Raw genomic sequence first — 25,283 nt, 5'->3', positions numbered from 1 at the left:
TATTTGATTTATGAATCTAGCGCGTTTAACTTTTCCTGTTCGCTTGCTGCTTCATCAGAAATAATTAGCAGTAAAATAAACCTTTTTAGAAAAAACATTTCTTTTTTAGGTTGTGTTTCTTTTTCAATCGTTATTTTTAGACGTTTATTTTCAACTTCTATTTTATACGTTTTGAGAGTGCAATTTCTCGATCTATAGATAATCTTTAACTAACTGAAAAGTATTATTTCCAATTATTGTATATGTTACCGGCAAAGTATGAAACACCGACATTGTATAGAATGCCTAGGCATTGTATAGAATACCGGATGTTTTTATGCAAAGTATGACATGTGAGAAGTATTACATACTTTCCCTAGGCATTGTATAAAATGCCTAGGCATTCTATAGAATGCCTAGGCATTTAAAGGTCAAGTTGTATTGCCCGGTATACATTTGCCTGGTATACACTACACTGATGTTTTTTTGAGGTTCAGTGCCACTGCCCGGTGTACATTTGCCCGGTATACCCTACACTGATATTTTTTAAGGTCAAGTGCCATTGTCTGGTATATATTTGCCCGATACTCCTAACACTGATGTTTCTTCTAATCTATAGTCAGTAAGTATTAACATATCGAATAAACGTAATCTATCGTCAGTAAGTATTAACATATCGAATAAATGTAATCTATCGTCAGTAAGTATTAAAATATCGAATAAATGTAATCTATCGTCAGTAAGTATTAAAATATCGAATAAATGTAATTATATCCTCGAATAAATTAATATCAAATCGGATGACGTTTTGAATTTGTCATTTTTGAATGACATTTTGACGAATCGGAGATATATTTCATACTTTGCCGGTTTCTCATTTGGCATTCTATTGAATGCCTAGGCAATGTGTAAAACATAAATCATTTCATACTTTGCCGGCTAATTTTAGGCATTCTATACAATGCCGGATTACATACTTTGCCGGTAACATATATATGTATGTATTGTTGGCAATGCTTGCCTGGAATTTCGCGAAGTTAACACATCTGATTACAAACCCTTTTTCTTTTAACTTTCGAAAATTTTCTAAAATTTCTAGGCTCAAATTCGGAAATATATTGTTGCCTATTTTACTAGAAGCATACTGCACGTTTATAATCCGTATGAGTTACTTGCACAACATACTATTTAGGGTGGCAGTCGTCCTAAAAACTAGGGCAATTTTTTTTAAAGTTTCGGTTCTAAATTCTGTATAACTTAACAAAACACATTATACATTAACATTTATTATGCGTTTTATTAAAAATTAGAAGAGCAATGGAACATTTTTTTTATAAATGTTTTTTTCTCCTCCTAAAATTATTTCTTCGTTTAAAACCGGGTTAATTTTAAATTAAATCTTGAAATTAAATGACGTCGAGTGAATAGACGTTTTATTTATATGAAAATTGCACATCTGTTCTGTTTTGCTTGTTTTTCAAGAAAATGTAGATAAGATGCTGCGTAGAGACGTATGCGCATAATTATATTATTGGCAGATTGTATATTATTACTACTGCAAAACCTAAAAGAACGATGTATTTCTATAGTCAAATGTTTCTATTAATATACTTTATGTTTAATTTAGTTCATAACTACTGAAAACTAGAATTGAGAAAAAGCATTACTTCTAATATTAGTTAAAAATATGTATAATTTTCGATTTGATGTATGATCACTTTAGCCGACCTGATCCTAGTATATAAAACAATATAATTAAATGTCATATTCTTACCATCCAAACCATTACGTATGAAAATGCCGCCGTCCACGTAATTGAAGTGAAGAATGTCAAGAGAAAGAATTTTTTCCATTTGTCTTTCCTACAGTCAGGGATGGTGTAATGGAGAACAGCAAGTAGCGGAGCTTGAATAATCCACTTAACAAGACGTAAACATCCTTCTTCTGAAATTTAAAAAAGAAAAAAAAATTAGAAATTACCCTAGGAGAAATAGAAAATACATCTAGGAGAAATAGAAAATTTATCTATTTCTCCTTGATAAATTTTGGAATTTGTCCTTAACCAGGCACTAACTTTGGAAATGATTTTTTTAAAGAAAGAGGTCATTTTAATGTAACGCAGGCTTGTTTTGGCAATTTCAAACCCTTCCCTCTAGTCAATTGTTGTTGTAGTTCATTCACGTCACACTAGAGCTGCACAATAGGCTATTGGCAACAGTCTGGGAAACATCCCTGAGGATGATCCGAAGACATGCCATCACAATTTTGATCCTCTGCAGAGGGGATGGCACCCGCGCTTCGGTAGCCCGCCGATCTGCACGCGAAGTCAAGCACTTTACGGTAGAACAGTTTAATGAGGACCAATACCTCGGTCCCTATTCAGACGACTAATCCAAGTGGTCACCCACCAGCACACTGCCAGCAGCCAGTGATGCTTGACTGCGGTGATCTGCTGGGAATCGTGTCTTAACGATCAGTCCACTGCAGGACTAGTCAATAGAAAAAAAGTCACGAACCCTCTCCCACGTTTACAAAAGTAAGTCGCAAAGTTCGTGCATTGTTGGTCTCAAATATATTAAAATATAGACGTCTGTTTAATCTTACATAACCATTTTTTAAAATTTGTATAATATATTCTGTTACTAAAAATCTGATTACCACCGCCCACAAACAAGATATTCACATGAAATTCGAAGGTTAGCAAGAATAAATAAGAGATCAAGAACAGTATATAAAGAGAATCAAGAAGAAAATGTAAGACTGTTATCCAACCGTGTAGCCAAAGAATCTTCAAAGGGAGAAAATACTTCTTTCTATTTTCTTTGGATTAATTATGCTTTTTTATTAATAGCAAAATATATTTTTATCCTTTTATGTAGCTTACAACATACACTTTTAAAGTTTTAGACACATGAGTATATTTTAGATTTCATATTAAAGCAAGATTTTTTTCATTCTTCGATTTTGTATTTTTTTGAAAGAACATTACAGATTCTTTTTTTATCTTCATTATTTTGAATGAAATGTTAAAATTATGGTGACACCTGTAACTTAATAGGTCAGAACATCGTTTTTAAAATTAAAATTGTTAACCTGTGTATTGGGAAAAAAAGATATGTTTTGAGAGTTTTTTTAATGATAGGCTCTCTCTTTATCTCTCATATATCTCATATATAAGAAGATAGTCGGAGCGAGCTGTTAAGATAGACCGTAAAAGAACACTTCAATGTTTATTTAGACATTATTGTGGAGAGAACGATCATCCAAGTGACATAATATCGAGGTGCTTCTTTATAAAAATTAGGGAAAATCTTGCAAACAAATCCCGATGATCTCCTGAATCACATGCAAAAAGGAAACTATTTCTAATAACTCGTTCAAAAAATAGGAGGGATTTCTTCGGTTCTCACGCCAGGTTAAGGGAAAAACTCGAAATATTAATTCTAGCATACTTTAATCGAAATTTAAATCTAAAATGCCGGATATAATAAATTTCAGAACGTGTTTCGTTTATAATAATAAATTTGATAAGTAAATAAGATTTGTAAATAATGAAAATTAAGATAAAGAAATAACATGAAAAGATTTGTTAAAGCTTTATATGTGACACATGCGCAACCACTACATTTGTATTTATTGCCTTATCTGAGAATCACTATGTCTATAACAGAGCATACTAACTACTCACCTCTGGTAGGAAAACTTCTCCAGTTAGATTCTGCTGTTAATCCCATGCTAGTACTGTAAGAAATAATACAGACAGAATATATTATCTATTTCACTGTAAATATTTAAATCAACTACTATAAGAAGCTGAGCCATGGTGGCTCAGTGGTTGAAGGAATTGAACTGTCATTGTGAGGGACCAGTGGCATCAGAGGAGTTATCTGGTCAGAATTGCACACCAGCCACCCTTTTTCCCCAGAAGGCTAAGGCCCATTGTTCTGAAGCTCTTATGGCTTCAACCAGCAATCGGGTATTAGAAACCAGATCTGTTACAATGATAGCTCAGTTCCTTAACAACGATGCCTTCGTGATGTCTTTAGTAGGGCCAACTTAACATAAGTTATTTAATACCATTATGCAAATAATTACATTTGTTTTACAAATTAAACGAATCATCAATGGAATGTAAAGAAATTATTCATCTGGAGGATTACAGAAATAGAAATTCGCAGAAAACGGAATGCTGCGTTATTAAACATTCTGTATCTTGTTAATAGCAAGAATGCTCGCTTTTGCACGGTAAACTGAACAAGTTAATTGAATTCATATAATAATTTCATTCTAAATCCAGCAGACAAAGACTTTTCAAAGCCAGTTGCGCGAAGAAATAAAACTTGAAGGGTTTATTCAATTATCCAATTTCGGTAATAAGGTTACTTTGACGACATCTCAGTTGAATGCCTTCCTGATGTGCAGAATAAAAGCCTTCCGCTGATTAATTTAAAAGCTATCTTAAATTTAATTTCTATTTAATGCAGAACAGATTTTATGAAAATTGTCATCAGACGTAGGGAAATAAAGCTGAGGCGTGCATTAAAAGCTTTTTGGGAAATAAATCTAATTTCTTATGCTATATTTTATTTCTTAAAATGGATGGGTTTTTTTTCTTCTCTTTAGAATGAGAATAATGTATAAATAAAGTGCTGTAAATTCGAATAAAAAGAGTTTTTTTGTGGCTATATGTTGTTTAAAAAGTCTCCCCCCCCCATCTTTTGCTAATTTAAAGTAATTAAGATAAATTAAAAAAACCAGTTTTGGATTCCTAATTTAAATCTTCTCAATTTACACCTTTAAAAGGTGCAAAGGTACAAATAAAATCGTCACTTATAATACAGTGATTTGAAAATTACATTTTTATTTTCAATGGGTATTGCCATCACCTCTTACATCAAGAAGCCTCCACACGGTCTTTTATAAGTAGTTCACGCAGACTGTTTAAAAAGTGAACCCGTTTCGCGCATGAACCCAAAACCTTTTATAAAAGTAATTGAGAGAAATTTATCTTATATATTTGAGAATCGAATCTGTAATGGTTGACGAGTGAATAAGGCAAACCTATAATATTCATAAGTAAAATAAATTTTTAGTCATATATTTGCTACCACTTTCTTATTTTAACTATTCTATATTAACTGACTCGTTCGGTAAGTGGATATCCTTTATAGTGGTCTGATCGGACTACCTATAAAAAAACCGTGTGGAGGCTTTCAGTTATAGGAGGCGTTGGTATTGCACGGCGTACGGCTATTACAGTAAGGCAGAATACTGGTTTTACATGTCACGCGCTTACTGTCCGACTACACTGAATTAGAAACACTAAACAATTTTACACGAATTCGTATTTTTAGATAAGGTATAAAAGTTTGTTGCTTCAGACATTATACACGTCTGATGCAAGGCTTTGGGTCATTCAGATAAACTTTTCTCCACTGTTTATCAGAAACCGTTTGCGGTTTCACTGTCCTTTTATAATCGTTAATCCCATCCCCAAATCAAAATCTAACTGCCTTCCGCACGCTTGTTTACCCATACCCTCCAACTTATGAGGATTTTGAAAATAATTCTTTCTAGTGGTAGCGAACCAAAGTAGAAATTTTTGAAGCAAATGGATCTCTTATAAAACTTTTATCAGAACTTAAGAATCTAGCCATATGGCCTGCACTTTTATAAGTAATAGTGGACAAGTTACGCTAAAATTAATTTTTTTTAAATATTAAGACATTAATGTTGCTACCGTCTGAAAAGAAGATTTCTGAAACTACGGAAATTCCGTAGCAGTTGGAGGGTATGTTTACCATGTCTCTAAAATTTGTTCTAACAATTATCTCCTCAATGACGAACTCTTTTACCCTTCAGGCTGCCACTATCGACCGTGGGTTTCCTTCTCATACTATCACGTATCCTTCTAATATTATAATCACGTAATCCAATAAGCTCCCTAACTTGAACTTTAATGATTGGATTATTTTACCAAAATAGATCACCAGACTTGCTGAACTTTTACATAAACATGAGTTTAAAAGTACCGACCTGTCGTTTTAAACTAAACCTCACCAACTTTAAAATAATCTATTGCGGGAAAAATCGAAGGGGTACTTATCGAATTTATAATCGGTGTGATCTGGCGTGCAAAGTGAAACGCGTTTTTTTAACTTCGAGTCAAAGCACATGACAGACAAGTTCAAAACGAAATACCAAAAAGAGATATTCCATCACCCTACACTTCTAAATATATATTCATTGGTTTGAGTTTTCTTCTGTTAAAATCATTCAACAATATTCCTTAGCCACTGACCAAGATTTCTGAGAATCATTACTTGTTTGAAAATGTTCTACTAATTTAGTTAATGATCTTTCTAGTACCTCTTTGTTTTCCAGATGTTTTGAAATGTATTTGTTTTTTATTTATATTCCCCTTTTCCTTCCCACCACACCGTTTTCCTTACTTTTGATAACTATCTTGTTCCTCTATCCCAGTAGTATCCTTTTTTGTAACTTGTTCGTAATTTCGTCAGTATATTTGTTTCTTCCTTTCATTCTGTGTCACGACATTGAAGAATAGGCCTCCTTATAGTGAGAAAACGATCGTGTATGTCTGTTTATTTGCACTTTTTACCTTGCTTTATAAAAATTTATTTGTATTTTCTCGAGATTTCACTAAAATGCTAAATCTATCACGTAATATAACATTATTTTTGTACTTTCACTGCTGCTTTAGCTTTATTAGCATTTTTTATTTGTCCCTTTCTTGAGACCTCACTATAGCACAAAAACGATAGTGTAAGTCTGTTTATGTGTTGCTATTTATACACTTTTCACGTTGTTTTAGCTTTATTAGCATTTTTTATTTGTCCCTTTCTTGAGACCTCACTATAGCACAAAAACGATAGTGTAAGTCTGTTTATGTGTTGCTATTTATACACTTTTCACGTTGTTTTAGCTTTATTAGCATTTTTTATTTGTCCCTTTCTTGAGACCTCACTATAGCACAAAAACGATAGTGTAAGTCTGTTTATGTGTTGCTATTTATACACTTTTCACGTTGTTTTAGCTTTATTAGCATTTTTTATTTGTCCCTTTCTTGAGACCTCACTATAGCACAAAAACGATAGTGTAAGTCTGTTTATGTGTTGCTATTTATACACTTTTCACGTTGTTTTAGCTTTATTAGCATTTTTTATTTGTCCCTTTCTTGAGACCTCACTATAGCACAAAAACGATAGTGTAAGTCTGTTTATGTGTTGCTATTTATACACTTTTCACGTTGTTTTAGCTTTATTAGCATTTTTTATTTGTCCCTTTCTTGAGACCTCACTATAGCACAAAAACGATAGTGTAAGTCTGTTTATGTGTTGCTATTTATACACTTTTCACGTTGTTTTAGCTTTATTAACATTTTTTTATTTGTCCTTTTGAGACCTCACTATAGCACGAAAGCGATAGTGTATATCTGTTTATGTGTTGTTTTTTATACACTTTTCACATTGTTTTAGCTTACTGATTCTCAACGGGGGCGATACCGCCCCCTGGGAGGCGGTGAACTTATTTTGGGCAGTAGGGGGGCGGTAGGTATGTTTTGGGCGGTAGGGAGGCGATGAGCATTCAAATTCATTTTTAAAACTTCTAAATAAAATTATTAAATTAAAATTACTTTAATAAATAAAGTAAATCAAAAATTAATATTAATGAAAAATAATAAAATTAATATAATAAATTAAAATTATCCGATACACTATTTGTACCAGCAGTAAAACGAACTTATGTGACAACTATTCTCCAATCCGAACTATCGCAGGGCATGAGTGAGTTGTTTTTGCTTCTGACTTATTTAAGCCATTTGGCGAAAATTGCATGCGCTTTCAGTATGAATGTTTGATTTGATCCGTGTTTCTCATGATGGCTTTCGTTCGCTCCCTTTCAGTTTTTTCCCCAGTTTTGATTTAATTTCATTGATTATTTGACCAGGTACTTGCGCGAATTTGTTCTTCAGCGTAAATTATCTATTGATTTTAAGATATAGTTTATTTTCTTTCCTCGTTTGTATTTTGCTGCTGCCTACAATGTCGGTTAATAAAAAAAGTGTCGTCAATACAGTGCCACGTACTTGAAGTTCGGATTCGGAACGATACAGTGTTGCACCGGATTGATGAGATGGCTGAAGACATTGAAGTTTACTTATGCAAACTTTTGATGTCCAACGTATTTCCCTTCAAGTTAATGAGTCAACCTTGCCAAGTAATGAGGCTTTACTGTAGGAGTACTTCCGATTTATGAATGAATGAAAAATTATTCAAGAGATGCTTTTTGCAAAAATCCTGATTGAAGATACCGAAGGTAAATCTATTTTTAATACTGTCAAAGATTATTTTATAGAGAAAAACATTTCTCCTTCGAATATTGTGTCTGTTGCCACTGACGGAGCTACTGCAATGGTTGGTTGACATTGTATGTTTAACCCATTGTAGGTTAAGGACATTGTAGGTTAAGGTTAAGAATATTGAAACAGCAGAGGTTCAGATTCAGAAGGAATTGATAGAACTTTCAACTAATGAAGCTTTGAAATAGTAATCGTCTTACAGAATTTTGGCTTCAAGGTAGCATTTAATAGCCTTCCCTTCCTTCTACCTTGTGGAACGAAGATTCAGTGATGTGACGTATCTAGTCATAAACAGTTGAGTCAAAATTGTGTAAAGAGGGGACTTGCGTCTTCACCTCATTGAAAATATTGAACCGAACGTTAAGTAACTGGCCCTGAACCAAGCACAATCATCTCACTGACATAGTTACTTGATTGTTTCGTTGTTACTACTTTTTAGAATAAGTTTTTAAACTATCTTATTTAAACTATCGTTTTTAAATCTATCGTTTTTAAACTATCTAGAATAAATGACTCTTATTAAGCATAGGTGTCTCAGGTGTATTTTTTCATTACTGTAATTATTTTGATTATAACAAAGAGATTGCGATTAATTGCCTTAAAAATGTTGCCTCTTTAAATTCAGCACACCTCCCTCCCCATGCTCTAAATAACTGGATTTTTAAAAAGGGGGGCGTTGAGATTTTTTCTGACTCTTAGGGGGGCGGCAACGTAAAAAAGGTTGAGAATCTATGTTTTAGCTTCATTAGCATTTTTAATTTGTCCTTCTTTTGAGCCCTCACTATAGCATGAAAGAGATAGTGTTTATCTGTTTATGTGTTGTTATTTATACACTTTTCACGTTGTTTTAGCTTTATTAATATTTTTTATTTGTCCTCTTGAAACCTCACTATAGCACAAAAACGATAGTGTAAGTCTGTTTATATGTTGTTATTTATACACTTTTCACTTTGTTTTAGCTTTATTAACATTTTTTATTTGTCCTCTTGAAACCTCACTATAGCACAAAAACGATAGTGTAAGTCTGTTTATATGTTGTTATTTATTCACTTTTCACGTTGTTTTAGCTTCATTAGCATTTTTTTTATCTGTCCTTCTTTTGAGACCTCACTATAGCATGAAAGAGATTGTGTATATCTGTTTATGTGTTGTTATTTATACACTTTTCACATTGTTTTAGCTTCATTAGCATTTTTAATTTGTCCTCCTTTTGAGCCCTCACTATAGCATGAAAGAGATAGTGTGCATCTGTTTATGTGTTGTTATTTATACACGCTTCACGTTGTTTTAGCTTTATTAGTAATCTTTATTTGTCCTTCTCTTGAAACCTCACTATAGCACCAAAATGATCGTGTATGTATGTCTCTTTATGCTTTGTACTTTATCTGCTTTAGCTTTACTAAAACTTTTTTGTTTCTGTCAGTTACTGTAACAAATAGTTATCATGCTCACTTTTTGCATCCCAAAGCAATATAAATACACAATTTCCCGTTGCGTGTAAATGATTAAATTGCTCCAGCAATAAGTAAGCAACACTTAAAACTAAATATCCGCATTAGCCAATTACAATCATAAGTAAACTTTATATCTTATTCTTTATAGATTTTTTTACAATTTCCAGCCACAATAATTCAAATCAGTACAGCTCTAGTATCAGGCATCACTGTACCGTGGACAATAGACAAAAAATTGGGGCAAAAGGAGTGATATCACATTTGAAAAATGATTTCACTTACACGTAGAATAGAAAATCCGGTCAAAAGGCGTTTCTATCGTCCATCATAAGCGAAGCGAATTCTTCCGTGAGACTTATTTTACTGCGAGCATTTTATGGATGATAAATCAATTTAAATATACATGTTTAGTAGGTGGGAGTAACACATCGATATCGTGAATTCTGAATTCTGCTACGGAATTAAAGAAAAGTAAGCAGGACAGGTTATTTCATAAATAGAAATATCCTGGTTATAGATCGTTGTACTGTAAATTTATTTATGCAAAGATTGATTTAAAACTGCATGATGATTCGCATGAATCGTTGATTTATTGATTGTCTTATCCCAGTTTTAATTTTTATTTTAATAGAAACACTGTAAGTAATAAGTCAAATTAAAAAAAAAATTATGGTTGTTTTTTTCTCCTGTACGTTAAATTTATAACTTTGTTGCATGCAACCAAAAGCATCAGCAAAAGTATTGAAAGATAAAACAAATATGATGGATTTAACAATTTTTTCAATGCTTGAAATAAATCTCTTTACTATTTCTTGTGGTTTCTCATTAGTTTACAAAAAGCCTTCAATCGTAATTATCTTGAATTTAAGTACGCTTTTATGATGTGAAATGTTTAAAACAGAATTTTATATTAAAACACTTTTTCGAAGATTTAAATATTTTTTTTTTTTAAATTTTACGTTGTTTTATAAAATTAAATAACCCTTTTTTACATGATGGCGGAAATTTCCATCATAACATTAAGCGAACAACATTTATTTACTCAAAACAGGTGTATTGTTAATTGGTTGTTGCTGACAACTTTTTTCACTACTATTGTAAAATAAGGAACGTAGCTGTCAAAAAAATCAAATGTCACAATCATTATGGTGGTTCTGAACTTGTCATTCCGCTGTTTGTTGTTGTTGGAAGAAACGTGAGATTTCTAGATTTTTTTAAAATAAGTAATCTGAGATTTTTTGCTAATAAAAGTGATAATGAGTGTTTTGTCTTCCTGTTATTTTTTGTGCAATTTATATCGAATACTTCAAATAATCATCCCAAAACCATGCGACAGAAATTTACATCACTATATAGTTGCTTCACTTCTAATGTATGACGGAAATGCTTTTTACTATATGTTTATTTTATGTTATATTTGATTTTTGTAGAGAAATTTAGAAGAGATTACTTGAAGATTACTTGGACCAATTTGAAGATGATTAACTATCCGAAGATCGTTTTTATGACGAATATTCTGACGAGAACTGCGATGCAGATGGAATTATAAGAGTCTTTCAGGAGGAGAATAACAATTGTTTTTATTAATTATCACCAGGAGAGGTGTACCGGATTCGAATCCCAGCGATGCCTAGTGGGCCAGCATCCATGGTTTCGTGGTCAAAATTAGTATTTCGATAAAATTTGTTTCGAAATTTGGGGGTATTTATGTGCTGGTAAATTGAATTCACAGTTAAAATTTTGAAACACACTATAAATAACAACAAAAAAACGAAACAAAATTGCGACTGAAATATGGCGAGTAAAAATAAAAAATATATAAAATAGTACGTTTAAATAATCAAATATAACAATGAAAATATAATAATTTTCATAATTTTATATCAAAAAATGAAAAGCAAATTATATTTCCGAAGTAATATTACAAAATAACGCGAAAACGAAAAAAAAAACATAATTTTTGTTTTTCGGTATATTTAGTCCACCTTTGCAATATGACCAAAATGGGGCAGTTTTTATCGATAGAAGAAACATCAAAGAAGACAACAAAAAAAAAGTTTAGCTAATTACCTCGTGGAACATTTTGAAGATAAGTTTAGAAAGTGATTCAAACATTGTAAAATGTCAAATGATAAGATATAAACTATGAGTTTGTCAAGAGTATTAACTAATCCGACAAATTGAAAAATTGTGCTATAATTTCAGACTAATTACTTTGATAAAAATGTAACAGAAAGGTGAAATTCCTATATATATTTCTGAAATATAAATTTAAAAGTTAAATTGAAAAAAATTTTTTTAACATATTTTTCACTACATTGTACTCTCGTCGGTCCAAAAAGTAAATTATAATGTTAGGAATGATTATGAATACTTAATTTGGGCTATATTAAAACTGCCTAAACATATTTTAGTTGAAAATTAATTTTTGACTTTTGGTCAATGATCATGGTCTTCTGGTCCACACTGGCTGATAAGAAATTCCGCGCCCGACTCGCACCGACCACATTGCTGATTTAAAATATCCTCAGTGGTAGACGGATCATGAGTTAGAGTTCCCTTCCCCTCAGTCTAACCATGGGAGATTTTCGTGGTTTCCTTTCCATTCGACGCAAATTTGGGTTAGTTCCATCAACAGGTCCTCCACGAAGGCAATTTCCCTCAATACTTGAGCCAAGATTTCCTTTGTCTTCTGGATAGGGTTCAAAATTACAAGGCTAATGAGTTGAAAATTAGTAGTCGTAAATTCAAAACTGGTTCTGCTGTTCAAAGACGGTTATAAAATAAAATTATCACCAGGAATAAAAATGATACAAGGATGTATTATCTTTTATTTATTTTGCACTGAGCTTAACTTGTAAATTTGCATGATGATGGATTTTTCCATCATAATTGTTTTACATTGTATATTTTCAGTATGATTTTTTCAAAAACATTTATCGTTCAATATAGAGCCTTAATTATATCACCCTGATTTATTTCACACAAAAAAAAAAATTCATGCAAAGTAACCCTTTGCATGATTTTTCAAAATAAATAGTGAGTAATTTTTTTCTTTTCTAGTATTTCTAAAATTAAGATTAACATTTAAAGTATTTTAAATTTACTTTCATTATGCTATATATAAACCTTTATTATTTTTTTTAAAAAATTGTTCGCAGATCTTGACTTCTCTGCTTCTGATGTTCGTAAACTTTATTCCTAAATAACTGAACCGTAACCGTTACAAATTTCACGCGTTCGTAATTGATCTAATTAACTTTTAAAGGTTAGAAAAAAAAAGGTAATGAGTAACCCTATAGAGGAGAATCAAGCCCGACATTTATCGGAGCATTAATATGACGTAACATATTAATGAGTTGCGATGAATTATCGAAAGTAAAATGAATTATTTCTCCCAGGAGAAATCGAATCTTTCTCCTAAGTATTAAGAAATTATGATTAAGGTACCACGTTCATCAGAAGATGTGATAAGCTGATGAATTTTTTCTCAGAATGAATTCATCATCTTAGTTAATTACACGGAATAGTTACAGGAAAATTAAGATTTTCAGAAATTGTTTTGGTTAAGTTCTTTCTAAGAAGCAAATTTAAGATATAAGGGATTGGATAAGGAAGATGATATTAAGTTTGTAAAATGTATTATTAATCCTCTATCTGGCCATTTTTCTAGAAACGTTGTGTTAAAACAGTTTTGAGATTGATTTATGAAAAGATATTAAAATTTAACTTGTAAACAAAAACATTATTTAGTTTTCTTAAATTTAGTAACGTTGGGTTAAAACAGTTTTGGGATTGGTTTATGAAAAGAAATTAAAAATTTCCTTGTAAACTAAAACATAATTTAGTTTTTTTAAATTTACTAACGTTGTGTTAAAACAGTTGTGGGATTGATTTATGAAAGGAAATTAAAAATGAACTTGTAAACTAAAACATAATTTAGTCTTTTTAAAATTTAGTAACGTTGTGTTAAAACAGTTTTGGGATTGATTTATGAAAAGAAATTAAAAATTAACTTGTAAACTAAAACATAATTTATTTTTTTTCTAAATTTAGTAACGTTGTGTTAAAACAGTTTTTGGATTGATTTATGAAAAGAAATTAAAAATTAACTTGTAAACTAAGACATAATTTAGTTTTTTTAAATTTAATAAAGTTGTGTTAAAACAGTTTTGGGATTGATTTATGAAAAGAAATTAAAAATTAACTTGTCAACCAAAGCTTAATTTAGTTTTTTTTTATTAGGTATATGGGTTACGTTTTTACCTACTGTAAAGAATTTGTAATAAACTTGAATTTATTTGCTTAAAAGTAACCAAATTTATAAATTATGTGTTTATAGTGGTTCTGTGTTTATAGTAGCTCAGTGGTAGAGCGTTCGTTTTGCATGTAAAAGGCCCCGGGTTCAAACACTGGCACCTCCAAGGTTCCATTTTTAATACTTAATAAGAAAGATACTTGATATAATAACTTGACAAATAAATTAGATGAGAAATGAGTGAACATAAAATGCTCAAGAAAAAATAGCTCCCAATTTGGGTCTCTCTTCTAGAACCCACGTAACCTTTACTGTTACCCACATCTGAAGATCAAAGTGGAAGAAAACGATTTGTGTCCATGAAGTTGAGTCCGAAAAAAAATGACGGAAGCGCGTGACCAGTACTTTTTTTTTCATAGCTGGATGCATTTTCACTCTGTAATAACTCTTGGGAAGAGCCTATTTTCCACGTTATTGATTTGTAAAAATTTTGTAATCCTTATAATGCCATATGGTGACCCAATTGCAATTATTTTGAAAAATTGGCATAACCCGTTCTTTCCACTTGGTTTTTATTTACGTACACAAAGCCTACTTTTAATATTTCTTACTTTTTTTTAATCTTCTGAAGTTCTTAACAGATGACCGCACAAATCATAAATGGGAAAATAGCTTTTAACTGACACTTAGAAATCACTAAAGTTGGCGGGAATACTTCCCACATTTTTATAAAAGATAAAAAGAAAATTGAAAAATAATCCGCTTCGAAATTATATTATTCATGTGATAAATTAGTAAAAAGTAAGTTGAACAATTTTGTTTAAATTGATAATAATTTATTGCTTTAAAGATTTAAAATACTTATAACTTAGTGAAAATTTTGTATGGTGTTATCTAGTAACTGTTTGAAAACGTTTTTAACTGTTTTTTTTTCTCAGTAGTGTTTTAAAACAATTGTTTATTATAGAAAAACAAGAAAATCAGCATGGTTATATCAGTTTAGTATCAGTTTTTTTTATAATGTTAATCAGAGGTAAACAGCAAGAAAATACGATTTGAATGTGTTTTTTTTTCTGTTTAGAAACTGGGCTGTTTTGTAATAACTTCATTGCTCAGAACTTAAATACATGAACGTGCAAGATGCTACGGGGAAGTACTAAATTTTTATTTTACGGAAATTTATTTTTGGATCAAAAATCAAGGCATAATGCTTATTATTGAACTGGAAGTTAATCGAATAATAAAATTCATTATTTGTACAAAAAGTTAATCATGTTTAGAAATTTATTTTCATAATAAATTAAAAGCCTTTTTTATGTTATAAAGTTTTACTGTGGTATATCGAAAATTAAAACTCACTATTTCATAATATTTAATAGCTGAAACATATAAAATTGTGAAATTATGTAAACAATTTAATAAATATATGTATAAATTGAGTAATATATGTATAATTGTAATATATGTAATAAAAATATATGTATAATTGAGTAAACAATTTAATAAATATATGTATAAACAGAGTGAAAATATATGTTATTCTGAAATTTGCCACCAGAGGGCGACTTATGTAATTGTCGAATTTCAATTCATTTTTCACTTATAGTATTCCTGATACATCTGGTATACCGAACAATTTTAACACTTTACCCGATCTTAAAATTCGGCGTTTCAGATGCTTAATATTTTTCAGTATACATTTTGCTCAACCATTATTTCACAATTAATTCGGATGATGACCAAAATATTATCTTATAAAAATTGAACAGCAGTTTAAAATTGTGGATAAATGTGTAATTTTTTAAAGTCCCGAATAAGGGGTATCCACAATATTTCACAATTTTAAGATGACTCGACTGATGACTGAATTAATTGTTGTACGAAGATTAAGTTAAAAAGTCATTTTTTACATGTATCAGAAAGCAAAGAAAATACATTGATCAGGATTCGATCTTTCTTTTTCCTTCTTCTTCTTTCTTCTCTCTTCAGTGCTATCACAGGGTATCAGTAAGGTTACAAAAACGCGTTAAAAATGTTACTATAACGTTACTTGCTGCGCTATCACTGGGTATCAGTAAGGTTACAAAAATGTGTTAAAAATGTTACTATAACGTTACTTCACTGCATACAAACTCGTTGAAAGGAGAAACGGTTTTACAGACACGAAATGCCGGTTGTATACTAGTTTTATTAATTATTAGCTGAATATTCGTTCTTCGCACGGGGTGAAAAAAAAATAAGTAAAGAATAAATAAATCAGTACTGAGAAACACTTACGTAATCATGCTTAAACTGAAAAGCCTATACAAAAAATTTGATGGAAGAACCAGGTAAGTGAAATTTTTAAGGGAATTAATGAATTAGAGAAAATAACGATAGGTGGTGGCATCTATATAGGTATGTTTAATGTAACAGAATTGTTTTTGCCATCTTTTTTTAAAAAAATCTTCACATAGCTAATCACTTTAGTATTTAGTATGCTTGCATGATTTTTATTTAAAATTAGGCAATGGCAAATGAAATAAAGCAAAGAATTATTAGTCCCGCCTTTTAATAAATTATTAATAAAATAGATTGGGTAAAATTCTTTTTCGTTCTGAAAATATCACTTACCTGGTTCTTTCACTAACTTTTTCAATTCATGTACTAAAATAATTTAAATTTTTTACTTAATTTTAATTGTTGCTGAATACATTTCATCTTATTGGAATAAAGATGAAATGTATTCAGCATCACTACTTGACTTGGGACTACTTGAGTGGGTTAATTCTTCTAGCCAAAATATTTTTGTATCTGTAATTTTTTAATACGTTATGTTAGCTGTATCCGACGCATATTTATTATTACAAAAAGCAAAATTATGTGCAAAGACGAAAAAAATTGTGCGTTTTATAAACGTACTGGATTTCTTTCTCAGCTTCTTTAAGTTACTTATAAAAGTTTATAATATAAGACCTTACTATTACCAAACATTTGAAATTTTAGCAAATTATATTTTCCAGCAGTAATGAAATAAAGCAGAGAATTTTCAACGTCATAGAATTTTTATGAAACTGTTATTAACATAAACATTTGATTCTGTGCCCGTGCTTAAACTATTTATAACTAGTTGCGCAAAAATTTCTTTTAATTCTAATTTATTAAAACTTTAATTTTGCTAACATAATTGTGAGGACGCAAATATAAAACATAATTGTGTGAACAGTGCACAAAATAAAAAACCGACTCCCCCCCCCAGAATAGCTTTTGATAACTAATGGTCGTATTTTCACGTTCTAGGACTCAATCTTAAAGGTTTTAGTGGGTAACTACGTATGCTAATGCAGCCAATGTTTTAAGTTACGAAATCAGACACAAAAACGTACTTCTGAATAAACATACCCTTTCACAATGGATTCGGATTTATGACCCCTTAGATATAGGGGGTAACTGCACTCTGGGAAATATCTCCCATAGTTTAGGCCCCTTAACGTTAATTTTATTTCTCGCGTATTTCACCATATCTCGAGAACTTTTTAAGCGAATTAAAAAAATTGCACACAACTATAAATTTCGTTTATCCAGAGATAATTCCTTGAAAAATGTAATTTTCAGTAAATTATTATAATTTTTTATCATTTTATTTAATACTGGTCAAAAATATTTTGAATTTTAAGGTATAAAATTTTTTGCATCATTTTGAAAGATGTAATTTTACATGACAAATTACAAAATTTAAGCGAAATCGGGTAAATCGTTCCTGAGAAATCAAATTTTAAAAATACGGCTTCTTTACAATTCTCTTTCCCAGAAACTATTTTGGAACTTCCAGGAACTGAATTTGTACAAATTTTGTATTTTGTCATGTAAAATTATATTCCTCAAAATGATGTAAAAAATATTATAACTTACAATTCAAAAGATTTTCGACCATTAATTAAATAAAACAATAAAAATTAATAAATATTTGTTAGAAGTTATATTTTCCGTAAGATTATCTTTGGATAAATAAATTTAATATCTGTTAGCAAAAATTTTTCAATTCTTTTAAAAAATCTCTAATTATGGCAAATTATTCAAAAAAATAAAATTAACTTTAAGGGGTCGAAACTTTGGACCTCTCGCCTGACCAAACTATGGAACCATATTACCCAGATTGTATCCACCCTCTATATTTTGGGAGTCAGAAATCTGATTCTGTCGAAAACAAAGTTACGTTTATTCTGGAAAAGTACGTTTTTGTGTCTGATTTCTTAACTTAAAATGTCGTCTGCACTAATTAATTAGCATGTTTAAGTTCATCCCCTTGAACAATCAAGATTAAGTCCTATAACGTGAAGATACGCTCATTAGATCAAAAGTTATTCAAGGTGGTCCGTTTTTTATTTTGTTCTATACATCAATAAAATATGTCGTAATAAAATTTTCTGTGACATATACGTTAAAAAAAAACCTTTTTATTAAAACACCTAAAGAAATTCATTTATTTAAATGTTAGATTTAAAAATATAAAATAAAACCATTCATGAAATATATTTTGTCTTTATCCTAGATTTTTAGCAGGAATTTATCTTTTATTCAGATCCAATTTCATAAATGTAATGCAATTCATACCTTATGCTTTTAGGTTTCCACTTATGTGAACTATCTTGAGATTCAATTGAAATCTGGCCCTGCATCTTGCTACTGGCTTCTTTTCTTTGCCGACGTTGCTATAGAAACAGGCATTAGCATTAAATTTTTCCACGACAAGGAAGAATATCTTTTTTATTTGCATTCTTAGAGACGTAAAAAGAGAATGTTTATATATAGTGCTTGTCTGACTAGGAATATGGAACAGAAATCTATATTCATTACGTTATATAAAACGAAGTGAACTAAAAAAATTTTTTTGAATAACGCTGATCAATTTTTAGTAACCAGAATTCCGTACTTAATTTAAGAGAAATTATTGAATTTATTGCTTGATTTTAATATTTCACTGTTTATAGAACTAATTAAAAAGATAGCTCCTTAATGTTTCCATGGACTTTTATTACTAAATGTATTTAGATTTCAATATTTATGAGGTGTTTTGTTTAAATTTTATGTAATGAGGGTCAAATATTTAACAATCTGGCGTGAATTGTGGACAAATCTCTCCTTTTTTTCGTAATTTCTTTTTACTGGATATAATTTGATTCCAATACTTTTGAGGTATTTTATTTATGTTTATATTATATTTAATGGGAGTCTAACATTTAGCAATCTGGCCTGTATAATTAACAAACTAACAGATTTTAAAGAACAAATTAGGTGATAGAAAGAGATGTACAAATGATACATAAAAATATTAATTTGGAAATGTTGTTAAAGAAAATAGTTGTGGGAATTTTGTCTTATTTTATAATATATAAATGGACTTTTATTACTAAATATACTTAGATTTCAATACTTATGAGATGTTTTGTTTAAATTTTATGTAATGAGGGTCAAATATTTAACAATCTGGCCTGAATTGTTGACAAATCTCTCCTTTTTTTCGTAATTTTTTTTACAGGATATAATTTGATTACAATACTTTTGAGGTATTGTATTTATGTTTATATTACATGTAATGGGAGTCTAACATTTAACAATCTGGATTGTGTAATTAACAAACTGACATATTTTGAAGAGCAAATTTGGTGTTGGAAATAGATGAACAAATGATATATAAAAATATTAATTTAGAAATGTTGTTAAAGAAAATAGTTGTGTGTCTTATTTTGTAATATATAAATGGGCCTAAAATATAAATCAGCTACTCCTTTTAGTGAAGTATTAAAGTATTAGAAAATACTTTATTCTCATGATACCTAGCATTCAAAAAGAATATTTCAAAATTGTATTCCTATAAAGTTTAACTGAAATGTAACAGGGTTTAGTAGAAAACCAATACTTTCTATAGAAAAAGGAAAAATATTTTCTAAGGACAAAGTTACACAAAAGGATTGAAAATCATATTCAACATCAAACAAACCTCAACTACAATGGAAAAGCTCTGCAAAAGAAATAAAAATCATTTTCAGCATTAAATTAATTTTAGCTGAAGATAATGTCAATAACAACGCCTTCACTGTCGTTCTTAGGCTAAGAATCCTTTACCTGCTTTAAAAAAACATTTAAAAACTGGTTGAGGCTTTTTAGGAATGAAATTATTTACATTGTCTAACAGGATATATAATGTTTGTAACCTAGACCAATTTTTAAAAACTGTTCTATTTCTCTTAACCCCTTATTTTTTTAAAAAAATTATGAGCTTTTAAAAATTCTTCTATCACAATTTTTATTTCATTTTTAATTTTATGAGTTTTACTTCGAAATATTTTCCTTTATCTGATAACATGAATGATAAGGTAGAAATCGATAGAAACTGCAAAATTATTTACCTCAATTATAATCCGTATGGCAGCTACTCGAAATCGTCGTATTGGGCGAAAGTGACGCGTCATCATCAACACTAGGGCTGCATCATAAATTGATAGTCTGAAACAAAGAATACTGTATTGCAATTATTGCTTTCTGTTGTTGAGTTAAATATAGAGTTCAATGGCAATTACAGCACCATATGAAGAAGGCATTATGAATTATGTTCTAAGCTGATCGAACGGTGTTATAAAATAAGTCTGGCAAAAAAAAAGAAACATATATCACTGGAATATTGTTCAGCCATCACGAGAACTGTTCCCGCAAGTGAAAGTCTGAAGTTATCTGTCTTGCTGTAAATAATAGTAAAACTATATTCAGTTAGCATGACTATCATAACCTATACCAAAGTGAAATGACTTATTCCACAATCCTGTTTGAAGTGATTTGTAACCGTAATTACTGTAACTTTTAATACACGAGTCTGGTGCCTGATGTCGTTCTCGTGATAGGAAGAGAGTACTTAGGGATCAAGGAATTCACGTTTATATAAAAAAGACAGTTTTATGAGAGACCAAATTAAACGGTAATACCTACTCAAGGCAACGAAAGGAAAAGTAAGTTCGGTCATCTAAGTTTAATGTAAGTTAGGTAAAGTAATTAAAATAAATTTGGTGAAGGAAACTGAAAAAAAAAAATATCATTACTTTATCTCGGGATTATTGGGCCTGTCTAAAAACAGATGAAAGTCATTGCCTTGACTGAATGCGTTTGAATTAACATTCACTGTAATTACTAACCCATTTCTGAATTAACATTTATCATTGCATTTATATTATCATTGACTTTAATAATTTATATGTATCCTTTCAAAATTTTTTTGAAACTGTACCATGAAATATGCCTGACTTATTACTTTAATAACTCTTGAAAAAAATCTTAGAGTTCATATTTTGACTGAACAAAATATAGTCACTACCCTTAATTTTGTAATTTTTTTTTTAATCCTCCCAATATTGCTTTGGTTCTAATATTGCTTTGGTAAGGCAAACGGGTTTTTCCGATGATCACATGGACGTGATTAAATATATCAAACCAATTTTATTGATTCTATAAATATAAATTTATCGAAACATATTTATGCAATCTAAACACAAAAGTATTTATTGTATTAACAGGATTAGTACACTCAGATTTAGTAACTCTTTATTGTACAGTAAAAATTGAATCAAAATAAGGATGATCAAAACTTACAATCTTGGATTACTTCGAATGCTTTCATCTGCTGGCATTGGCCTAAAACTAAAATGGGCAGTCACTGGCATCGATGCACATTCATCGATCTCATTGTTAAATGGCACTGAATATGAGAAAAATGTGTCAGTAAACGTGCATAAAAACAAAAATATAGCTGTACTACACTACTTAACTTGAATGTTACATTATAATTGATAGTTAGCGTACAGTGTGCAACAAAATAAATGAAACATCTGAATAACTCTTGATTCAATGATCAGATTTTCACTCAGTCTTAATGGTTCGACTTCAAATATGCTAATCAGTTAGAGCGGAAGATGTTTAAAGCTACGAAATCACATACAAAAACGTCTACTTACTTTGATGTTTATTATTCTCTGATATGTTATTATTTGCATACCAATGTCTAGTTATGGACATGCATTCGTTTCCAAGGGGCACTGCTGATTTTCAGAGTTACGCTTAATCAAAGTTAGCACGAAATTCAGTTTTTGACGTTTTTCTGCCCTAAAATTCTTGGTTAACACGTTGAATGCCACGCTAATTTTATACGCCTTGCCCGTTTGGTCAAATGGTAAATAAATTGAATTGAATGTGGGGTTTAATGGCACAAGGTCCAAAAAAGGACATGCTGCCCAAATGGTAAATAACTACAAACTAAATTTGCAAATATTAGACAGGTTTGCTAGCTTTTTGAAAGATTAACATGACTTATCAGAAAAAAGGGTTGAATTATATAAGCCTACGAATTGCTTAGAAATAGTGGAGGATAAAAATCTGCTAAATTGAATTTATTAAACCAAGAATCACAATTAATAAACTACCACTTGAAAATATTTAGTTGCTGTCCGGAGCAAGTTGGCATCTCTGTGCATATAAATAAAACTATTTTGTGTGTTCTATATTGCATTAATTTCTTCAAACCATTTTAGTAACGATAATATTAAAAAATTAAAATTTACTCGAATTGTGTGTTTCAAATAATTTTGGTTTCGCTGGTCACCGGTGACCCCGTGGCGCTACGAACAAACTCAGTGCCGGTCACCCTCATGGCATTCAACGTGTTAAATAACAGAATCTGTGCTAATGTTATTTATCACAAGTTCATACTCTCCTTAAATTTTTTGTTTTTTAATTTGATTTACTTTTCCCTTTTAACTCAAATTTCTTGTATATGGGTTTCTGCCTTAGCTTCATTAACTTTCAATTTTAGATACTTAAACTTGTTCTAAATCTGTGTAAGTTACAATGTATATGCTCAACTACTGCATGTTTTTTATTAATTATTAATCATTACAGATTATTATCATATTTTAATTTCAAGCATAATAATGTATATTTCAATTGTGCAAGATGAATTTATTTTATAATTGCTTATTATCCGCATTTTTGTGCTGCCCTTCCTTTTTAGTCATGCTGTGCCTTATTTTTCAATAGATATCTTTCCCCAATATTTTTTGACTTTTTATAAACCGAAACCATTATATATTGATTGAAGAGTGAAGCTCACGATTAGAAAAGGCTCTGTAATCGAGCACTTTCCTGGGCTATTGATGCTTTTAGAAGGTGTAGCCATTTAAACAATCGAAAAATTTTAAATTCACACGTTTTTTTTTTTTTTTGCCTTTTCTCAAAATAGCATCGTGATATTTTTACAGGAATTTATCTAAAATCATAGCGGATAGTTATGAAATGAAAGGCACGGATAGCCATAAAAAATTTAAAAAAAATCATGATTTTCTTAATAATGTATGATCTGCAAAACTGCAAAAAAAATTAACAATGAGGTACAAAGCAGCGCATTTTTTAAATTATCACTCATGATTTGCTACTTTCTTCGTATAGTTTGGTTACAGTTTTAAAATAAAGTTTGGGGAGTCTTAAAAATACAGGCCGTCAAATCTTACCGTAAGAGCTGTAATTTTTTTTGTCTCCCTGGGCTAGAATTCCAATGTTTTGTGCTATGTCATCTTCAATACCTAATCTTCTTGAGAACCAAAAATGGGCATCATTGTTGAATCTGTGTAAAAAATAATCAACGTCACTTAATTGCTTAAAGTCGAGCTGTTAAAAATGGACATTTCATTTAAAATGATTTTGATAGCCATACCAATTAAGTAAATAAAATATATGTACATAAGACCTGATAAAAAAAGTTCCTGCAAAATTTTGTAACAATTTGCTTGATCATCCATTTCCGTTGCACCGTGTCGAGTCTAGCAACACTCATTCCAAAAGTATTACAAACCACTAAAATTGTAAAACAATTTGCTACTAAACTTCCACCTCTTTTTAGAAAACCGCTATTCTTTAAACAACATAGAATTCACTTTTCTCAGAATTCGACACAGTTGCAGTTGCCCGTCTAAAATTTTCATTCAGAATTTTCTACATCAGAAAGGGTTTATTGTTTTTCAGAAAATAAATATTGTGAAAAACTGGAGCTTCTCGGTGTGAAGTTCTGCTTTATTAAAACAAAATTGAAATGGCTAGAGGCAATATAATAGTAAAACATATTTTCAAATTTCTCAGGAAGGAGTTTTTAAGATCGTTTTTTTTCGAAAAACACTACGTTTTCTCCACAGGCAGTTACATGCTTCTATATATTGTGCAGTATTCTAAAAGAAGGTTCAAAAACTTATATAATACAAATTTAGAAAACACAGAGTAGTAAAAATGTCACCTTTGAAAAAGCTTCCTTAGCTTAATACTTTCACCTTAAACAATAAAAATTACCTTCTATTAAATCTAAATTTTCCGCTGCTTTGTTGGAAGCTTGATTACAAAGTTTTTCAAAAATGTGTAATGAATATGTTTTTTATTTTCTATTCTAAACTAAAGGAGTTTTTTTACTCAAGTTATTAATAGATTTTAAAGTAAATTGAGTCGTTACTGTATGGAAAAAATACTTTAGATTTGTCACGAGACTTGATGTAGTCCAATTTATTTTCTAGTTCAGTTTGAACAAAATTCTAAAAAATAAACAATTAACTTTGAGCAAAAAACTGTGCTTTCGAAGTTCTTTTTACTGTTAAAAAAATGGAAGCAGCCACAAAGAGTTTGCAAGACAAAATCTTAGCACAATTACCAAATAGCACCAGCAGGTCATTAAATGAAGTGTTTACATTAAGATTGGTAGAGAATTTACGGTACCAGAGAGTCAAGCCCTCGAGTGCAAAGGGTTAAGGTATCCGAACACGTTCGGAGGATTTTTTTAAAAATATTAAGTTTCAGAACACTTTAATTATGTTTTTATATTTATTATATGTAAAAACTAATATTAAATAAGAGAAATTAGACATTTATATTATATTTTGTTTTTAAAAGCTAAATAACAAGAAAAAAATGATGTTTTTTTCATAAAACTTGTGAAAGGATATACTTCACCAAAATTATTGTATCAAAAAAGTGTTATTATCAAAATAAAGAGCTGAATTTTGTCTAGTGATTTGACTACAATCATAAAAATATTTGGAAAATTAAATTTTTTATAGAGAATTGAAAACTTTTTATGAGATTTTTGTCAAATTTTTTACGTCGTATTTCACATTTTAGACCAATAATAAAAAAAGTTTTTCATTCATTC

At 30.1% G+C, this 25,283-nt stretch overlaps 1 protein-coding gene across 1 annotated transcript in view; it reads right to left on the bottom strand.

The window, feature by feature from the left end:
- The window catches only part of LOC107436813 (sodium/potassium/calcium exchanger 3), a gene marked incomplete in the record, with an annotated part of 191,248 nt that overhangs the window by 17,778 nt on the left and 148,187 nt on the right, over nucleotides 1-25,283 (bottom strand). The window contains 6 exon segments of the mRNA XM_071185125.1: nucleotides 1,754-1,923; nucleotides 3,668-3,720; nucleotides 18,668-18,765; nucleotides 20,464-20,560; nucleotides 21,695-21,800; nucleotides 23,605-23,717. Of these exon segments, the coding sequence (XP_071041226.1) occupies nucleotides 1,754-1,923; nucleotides 3,668-3,720; nucleotides 18,668-18,765; nucleotides 20,464-20,560; nucleotides 21,695-21,800; nucleotides 23,605-23,717 (637 nt within the window).

The sequence above is a fragment of the Parasteatoda tepidariorum genome, chromosome 9 (assembly GCF_043381705.1).
Source record: "Parasteatoda tepidariorum isolate YZ-2023 chromosome 9, CAS_Ptep_4.0, whole genome shotgun sequence".
Lineage (NCBI taxonomy): Eukaryota > Metazoa > Arthropoda > Arachnida > Araneae > Theridiidae > Parasteatoda > Parasteatoda tepidariorum.
The sequence above is the reverse complement of the archived record's forward strand: the minus strand, read 5'-3'. Positions and strand labels throughout refer to the sequence as shown.